Source organism: Penicillium longicatenatum (genome assembly GCF_028827895.1).
Source record: "Penicillium longicatenatum strain IBT 33135 chromosome Unknown contig_4_segment0_segment0, whole genome shotgun sequence".
NCBI classification, from domain to species: Eukaryota; Fungi; Ascomycota; class Eurotiomycetes; order Eurotiales; family Aspergillaceae; genus Penicillium; species Penicillium longicatenatum.
In genome coordinates this window covers 3875283-3882900 of record NW_026643122.1, presented here as the reverse complement: position 1 = coordinate 3882900, position 7618 = coordinate 3875283, and the positions used below count along the sequence as shown (strand labels likewise).

Below are 7618 nucleotides of genomic sequence, written 5' to 3'. Positions count from 1 at the left end.
GAACTCGGAAAATCTGCTGTGGTTACCACTGGAGTACCGCCCACGTACTTATGCTGTATCACTATTTGACAATATGTCTTGGTTGTCCTTCGGGACGAGTGCTATTATTTACCTTTGATTCTACTAGGCACTGAATCTCATTTAGATAAAGCATATCCTCCAGAATATCATCTTTTACACCCTTACCCTCTAACGTTCCTTTTGCCTTGACACTGATGTCTTGAGCATCTCACTGGAGGTACAAAATTATAGTCGATGAGGATTCGTGATGGTTTAGTGTCAAGACTACTGGAAGGGCCAGGACCGAGGTTTTGAATGTGGTTGTTCTGAACCGCGAACTTGAAAGTATTCTCTGCGAGTGGGTCCTCGACCACACGATAGTGGGGAACTTTTGGTTTTCCGGATGGCTGATTGGACCATGGGTATTTAGCGGTTTGAAACTGCTGCCCCTCGAGCCTTCTGATTTGCTTCAGATTTTCTGCCATCAAGGCTCGTAACTAATTATGGTCTCATGTGTACTGAAGAAAGTAGGTATGTTATCAAATCATAGAAAGAACACTTCTTAAATGAAAATGGAAACATTAATTCTGTTGATCCGCACCTTGACATGCTCATTACTCTTCGGCGTCGGGCGCTTTCGTTGTCTCCAAATCACGACATTCATTGTTTTCCTGGCAGTAAGTATTCTAAACAAAATCATGTACTTTGTGATGAATGTATAGGTGACATGCGGTTCGGAATATCAATCTTTAGCTCTATATGACTGGATGACACCATTATGTAGGGCTGCATTGAAGGGCTAGACTGCTACTGAGTATAAGGATGGTGGACGTCTACTCGAAGAAAAGATTAAAGCGCCTGGGGTGGCTGGTCGCTTATATCTTGCGGGAGCGATGAGGTGCGCATAAATGCCTTCGTACTGTATCGATGAATGAACTGTTTTGGAAAGACTCTAAGGCACACTTGGACAATAGCAAGATTATTGTTTTATAGGTCTGTTCTTTTGCCTCCGTGGATGCTGCTGTAGAAGGAGGGCTAATATTACTATAAGGGATTTCTCAATACAACAAGCATATATTAAACAGAACTTATCTCCAGTTGAAGAAGTTGGAAACTCTAGTACTATCACGTAAAAATATTATAAGGGTCTGAGGTTGATTATTCTTAGGAATGAACAAAAAATAGAGTACTTCAATTTGTTAGAAAACCAGCAAGCCTTCCTAATCAATCGGTATCAATGTCCGATCCCGTATCTTCTCTGGCGTAGTAATTCCGTTTAGTGCTGAGGCGATGAACCTCTTTTGTATGCCTGCGAAGATGCATCTCATGTAGTAGATCTTTATCACACATCAGACATTTTCGATCCTATAAGTACTGCTTTCGAAAGTGTTGTAGCGTTGACTTATATTCGCTATATTTCTACGTCCGGCGATGAATGGAAAGTTAGGTGTTGCCATAATATTAAAAACATCGCCTAGGCTTCTTAGCCTTTTTGATATAGTTTTCGGCTTTCACAAGAAGAATGTCCTGCTGCGAAGGCTCTGGAGAGCTATAACTCTTCTTGGCTAGCTCTGGTAATACGTTAGTCTATTCTTCATCGAATCCATCACTTAGTGCTGCCCGTTTACGTCGCCCCCGTAATAGTCTACCTTTAAGGAAATAATAGTATCGGGAGATTATAGCCATAGCGGCGTTCCTTCTTTACTACTCCGCCTCTAGGGATCGAGAGGTAGGCTATGTGAATAATTTCTTAAGAAGATCAATCTACTCTGGTAGTATCTAGTCTTCTACCTCGAGTACCTTCTTCACCTCTTTATTATTAATAGTAGCCCCCGATAGCTATCGCTTAATGTCTATTATGGCCTATTTACGGTCGAAATCATGGCGGACATTCCGTCTTAGTACTCTTTCTAACTAACCAAGTGTATTAGAGATTTCGCGTGTTAATTTCTCTAATCGCGATTATATCTCTGTATTAGGATCGCATTTACACGCTTTAGCTTACTCTATTATTCACTAAGTGGCCTCGATATACTCTAGATGATTATGAAGGGACGCTCGTTGCTCTGAAGTAAGATATAAAGGGCGTCTCTTATTAATCTACCTACTCGTCTAGGTGATCGCGCGCATCAGAGACTTATTGGATTCGAGGCCGTTTATAACGCTCTATATATCAGTGTCGATATGTCATGGAAGATAATGATTTAAGAAAGTGCGAGTGTCAACGTGTTTTATGATTAGATTTTATTATGCTTCGCTAACCGCGTTACTTTCGTTTAACATCTTTCCCCCTCTATAGCGAGAACGATAGGCGAACATTAACTAAAGGAAGCCATGGATCTCCCCTATATTTCTTAGACGTCTAGACATAGCGCCCTCAGTCATTAGCTGGTTCTATTAAAGGACCGCACGTCTATTAACTACGTCGGTCTTATAGAAAATATAATAGTCTTTAACTTCGCGTTTTAAGGGTAGTTCTATCTATTATTAACCATCTTCGATGAATAGCTTTCAAAGACGCTCTATAGAGGAAAGCGTAGGGACTTCAAAGGCTTAAAGCCAAAAGAGTATACTAAAGATGAATGTATGAGGGCTAAAGATAAACGACGGATTATTAATGACTTTGGGAAAGGGAAAATTGTTACTAAGAATTAGTGTTAATATTAGGACTTTCATTGCCCGGGTTTAACGCATGATATATATACTTAGGAAGTTCCGAGAAATTGCTTTATATGCTCCGATTTGATCTCCACCAAAAGGACGGGAGGGCCCCCGTCTGGATTATCTTATATAGAGAAATTTAAATGTTTGAATTATAGCGAAAGAAGAGCATGTAGCCAGTTTATAGTAAAAACTGAGTATGTTGAAGAGATAGAGCTGGATTCGTTCGTATCTAAAATGAAATCGCCTTTCCTGAGTTCGGAGAATCGTCTTGTTTAATTTAGTCAATTCTTGGATGTATACCGGCTCCTTGCCCCGTTCTTATTGATTAAGGTTAAATTTATCGATGAGTTTCTGAATACCCTAGAACTCAGTCAGCTCTAAGCGTTAGATGAAGGGGAATAACTGACCGTATTAATCTCTTCGCTATATTCAGCTGTTATCCTAGTCCATGTGATTCTTCGATAGTAACCCCGAAATCCTTTCCAATCAGCTTTCAGGGCGCTAGCTTTCGATGTTCCCTTCAGATGATGAACGTTTTCGCCATACTTTAGCTTCATGTAGTAGTTGAAAAATTGATGCACGTCATTAGGGGTAACCTCGCGTAGTGCCTCCTCCAGGTCATCCCATTTCAAAAGCGCACCAGGCTAAGCAGCCTTCACTTGGCAGTACCTACGCCTCGCATTAGTAACCACCTCCCTATTGCGTAGGTCTGAATTAATACTTACTTACGCCAGCGCTTTTCTATTCGTAGACCCCGAACCTTGGTTTTTTCCGAGTGCCTATAATCAAGGGGTACGTTTACAAGGTCCTCGTTTGTGTCGTCATTCGGGTCATCACTGAAATCGGGCAGAACACCAGCGTCCGCTAGGCGGCGCATGGGTCGTTTTAGGCGGGGTGAAGGCCCGCTACGATGCTCAGGAAGACTGGTGGGCTCCGGAGTTGTTAGCTCGGATGAATTTGAGGCTTCCCCAGAATCGGAGTCATCGGTCGCATCGAAGTCAGGCCGGAAAGACACCCCGGAAGCGTCACTATCGGTCGCAGAGGATGGATCTGCAACGTCGCTCATGCTGCCTTAGGGGAAACAAAAGATGTGTGCGAAGCCGCTCTAGGCAGATAGACAACTCAACGGGAAGGACGAACGACCGTGACGCACGCGTTGAAGGAGGGACCGACAAAGGACAGGTACCAGATGAGAGGATAGCTACGTAGGAGAGTAAGGAGGGACTAGTGGCAGCTTTATGGCCGTGGACCCCATTGCTCCAGCGGCCAATGGGCCAGGGATGGAGTGTGCCATTTTTGGCGACCTCAGAAAACGAAGGGTCATGGTAGCGCTCAAGGAGCAGGACTGGGGGGTGAGTAGAAGTCGATGGAAAGCAGGAGCGGGGCTCTGGGGCCAGGGGAGGGCAGCCACGCGCCTATGCACCGGCATGGCTAAACAAGAGCGTGACCGAGCGCGTTACAAGGGGCTGGTGATAGCGCGTGGCTCTGGGGGCGAAAGTGCGTGTGCGGAAGAACGGTGCCGAGGAGGCCATTTTCGGCGCACATTGACGCCAGAACCGGCCGCCTCAGCACAAATGCTTTTTGTTATCGGGTAATATTATCCTTTTAGATAGTATACTTATATTTATAGTAAATCATGACCTGAAATTCGACGTTAGTAGAAAAAAACTCGCTAGTATTAGGGGTAGTATAGGATATACTAGAAATAGAAATATATATCCTAGAATATGTAGGTGGATTCTAGATAATTAGAAAACTAGATTACTAGAACTTAGTTAACTAGCCTTAGAATAAAAATAGGATTATAAATGAAATAAAATGAATCACCCCCTAAATTTTCACCTTAAATAATCCTTATTATGATATAAACCCTATTAGGTCTATAGTAGTAGTTATTATACTATGATATATTATAGGCGGGCGGGGTTAGTACCCTATTAAAAAAAACTAGTCAACTTTGAACCCCTAAAAACACCTTTTTTAGTAATAGGAATGCTTTAAAATTCATTCTAGGCATAAAACGGAGGGTATTACTAAATATATAAAAATATAAGCTACCCTAGAGGGTAGAATATAAATCCATTAGTATCATAAAGCTTAAATCCATTAGACCCTAACCCACTTTTATTTCCCCATACTAGAGCCGCTTACCCTAAATCCATCAGTGTCCAATGGATTTACCCCTATGGGTTAGGCTAGACGAGAGGGATCAGCAATGAATTCATAGTTACTCTCTTTGACAGTCTTTTGAAACATAATATTTCCCTCGACAGACTTTCCTAGTGTAATTTGTTAGGTTTGCCGAAAATATCTGGGCCTGACACTTTACATCAACTCCCTACACTCTTTGAAAAATTTGGAGACATTTAATCGACTCTGATTGTAACATCGGCAAAGCTTTACTAATCGTGGAGTAAAAATCACTAAGGCTTAAAAGAACGCACATCTCGTAAGCCACAAAATTCGCAATAAGCACACTGTATTCTCAGTTATTACCCACCAGCTGTACTGTAGCAGAGTTCGGTTTCTCAGAAGCCTCGCCAAAGGCCTTTTCTCCATCGAAAATCAACGAAACTTCTTCCAAACTGTGACCCTTGGTTTCAGGGAAGCCGACGTAGACAAGAACGATTTCAATGGCAATCACACAGCAGTAGACAATGTAGTATTTCCAGCTAATTGCACCCATCGCCACGGGATTTGTATACCCGTTGAAGAGAATGGCGCAGGTAGCCGCGATCTGCATGATATTCGTACCCTTGGCACGGAGATGGGTAGGCAGAATTTCAGTGACATAGACCCATGGTGGCCCATTGAGACCGGCGTTATAGAAAAACTGATACATGAAGATCATAACAATGACGCCCGTACCGAGAGATGTATCATTGAAATCCCTCTGCTCGTTAATTGCTGATAGGATCGTCCAGATCACGTAGCATGTCAACATGCCTACTGTCGAGAAAAGGGAACAGGCGTCGCCGACCGACGATTTCCATGAATGATGCCAAGATGATTGAGACTACCAGGTTGAAAACAGTAAGCCCACCATTGATGCGGAGCTGCTGTGGGTCTGACGTGAAGCCGATCGAATTCAAAATAAGGTGGAGGTAGTAGGCAATCAACCCATTGCCGGAGAGCTGCATCATGCAAGGGACTGTGATGATGATAAACAAGCGGTGCAGATTGCCCTTAGTGCTAAGGAACTCGCGATAGCCGGTGCTTGAGGCACTTTTGGCGGCCTGTATATGGAAGATGATTTCTTTCATCTCGAACTCCACGAGCTCGGAGTTTTCATCTCCACCGGCGTGGTACTTGGTAAGCACTTTACGGGCTTCGTCGTACCGATCTTTCTGTACTAGGTACCGCGGGGATTCGGGAAGCAGGTAGACGAAAATGACTTGTAACAAAGGGAAGAATCCCTGCAGTAACGAGGGAATGCGCCAGGCCCATGAGGCGTCGGGGCCCATAAAGTAGGTGCCATATGTGACCCATGCGGCGAGCAAGGCCCCTAGGTACCACAGGTTGTTGTAATAACCGACCAAAACAGACCGATGAGTTGGATATGCCAGTTCGCTGACTAGCAACGGCGATGCTTCGACGGCAATCAGGCCTCCGAATCCGATGATCATGCGGGAGGCCAAGAACATCCCATAGTTTTGGGCAGCACACTGAAGAATTGCACCAATGACTAGGAGGGCCGATCCGATGAAAATTGGGAAACGTCGACCGGTGTGGTCACATAGCCAAGGAGCAATAGGAAAAGCGAGAATCTGCCCAAAGATGACACCGTTGGAAAGGGAGCCCAAACGTGTCCCGGTCGGCGAGTGGAAGAAGTCCTGCCACTGGCTCATTGACTGCAGGCCGTTAAGCATGGAGCCATCATAGCCGTTGGTAGTCGATGAAAGGTAGGGAATGATCATCCCGAGGTTGAGAAACAGAAGATGACGCTGCTTGTACCAAGGTATGCCATTGTCGGGCAGAACGCTTTTGAGGCTCCATTCGCCGGGTGGAGTGTTGTGGATGTCATGGATCTCAGCGATTGTCTCCACGCCTTTGTCGCTCATCCTGGCGGTTTCGCTGATGTCTATCTTATGGCTGTTTTCAATCCTTGACTGCGTAAGACGGAAAGTTGACTAGAATGCTAGTGAGCATCAAAGTTGACGTGGTACGGTTCCTAATATATTCATTTTTTGTTCGAGAAACCCGTGATTCCGCATTAATGAATTTGATTGACGAAAGGTGAGTAGCCCAACTCTAGATGTCAGGGTACCTTTTTTTGTCTTTGAGTTTACCAGGGGAGAAGGCTGGCAAGATCGTATCCGAGATTCCAAAACTCCGCGGGGTCTAACGCAGTGTGGCAGCGCAATAGCACTGGTCGGCTCTGTTATGAACCAACCGTTTGGGTCGACGGGTGAGAGACCACGTCAAGGTTCGTCCTAATCTCTAAGCGAGACGACGGCAGTTTCCTCGCTGCGGAGACCCCGGCTTTCTCTGTCAGTCCGGGGAAGGGACAGTGCGAATTGGCGGGGCGAATGGGATTAATTTCCCGATGTCAACCGTTGCGCTCATGACCCATGCTAACTAGATTAGGACGAGGGTCCAGGAAGTCAAAAGGGCACTAAAGCCAAAGAAGACCAAGGAGGGAAACCCCTAAGTTCATTTTCCGAAACTCCGCTGAATATTTAGCTCACTTGATGGCCGGCCTTTTCTCTGCGAATGCTGCAAATACCTGCCTGTCATGAGACTATGTTCCATCCCTAATGGAGACAGTCTATCAGCCCAGGATCCAATCGGAGACCTCGGTTGCCGAAAGGGAATCCCCCAGTCCTCCCGCTGACAAGGCAAGTCCACAGAAAAAAAGGCATTCTCGTGCCGCCGGGATATACCCGCGAAAGCGAGCTACCCAGGCTTGCCATACGTGTCGCCTTCGACGGACTAAGTGTGACAATACCCGGCC

At 45.0% G+C, this 7618-nt stretch overlaps 4 protein-coding genes across 4 annotated transcripts; all 4 read right to left on the bottom strand.

The window, feature by feature from the left end:
• Positions 1–1224: 1224 nt before the first annotated feature.
• Positions 1225–1457, bottom strand: N7484_008237 (uncharacterized protein; the record flags this gene model as incomplete). Its single annotated transcript, XM_057118624.1, has 2 exons — positions 1225–1337; positions 1376–1457. 2 exons carry the CDS (start codon positions 1455–1457, stop codon positions 1225–1227), a joined length of 195 nt encoding a protein of 64 aa, XP_056971659.1.
• Positions 1458–1461: 4 nt separating this feature from the next.
• N7484_008236 (uncharacterized protein) lies at positions 1462–1686 on the bottom strand (the record flags this gene model as incomplete). Its single annotated transcript, XM_057118623.1, has 2 exons — positions 1462–1571; positions 1611–1686. 2 exons carry the CDS (start codon positions 1684–1686, stop codon positions 1462–1464), a joined length of 186 nt encoding a protein of 61 aa, XP_056971658.1.
• A 1095-nt stretch (positions 1687–2781) lies between these two features.
• N7484_008235 (uncharacterized protein) lies at positions 2782–3730 on the bottom strand (the record flags this gene model as incomplete). The annotated part of the gene is made up of 3 exons (XM_057118622.1): positions 2782–2970; positions 3072–3308; positions 3425–3730. The coding sequence occupies 3 exons, from the start codon at positions 3728–3730 to the stop codon at positions 2782–2784; spliced, it is 732 nt and encodes a 243-aa protein (XP_056971657.1).
• A 1419-nt stretch (positions 3731–5149) lies between these two features.
• N7484_008234 (uncharacterized protein) lies at positions 5150–6725 on the bottom strand (the record flags this gene model as incomplete). Its single annotated transcript, XM_057118621.1, has 2 exons — positions 5150–5613; positions 5645–6725. 2 exons carry the CDS (start codon positions 6723–6725, stop codon positions 5150–5152), a joined length of 1545 nt encoding a protein of 514 aa, XP_056971656.1.
• Positions 6726–7618: the final 893 nt, after the last annotated feature.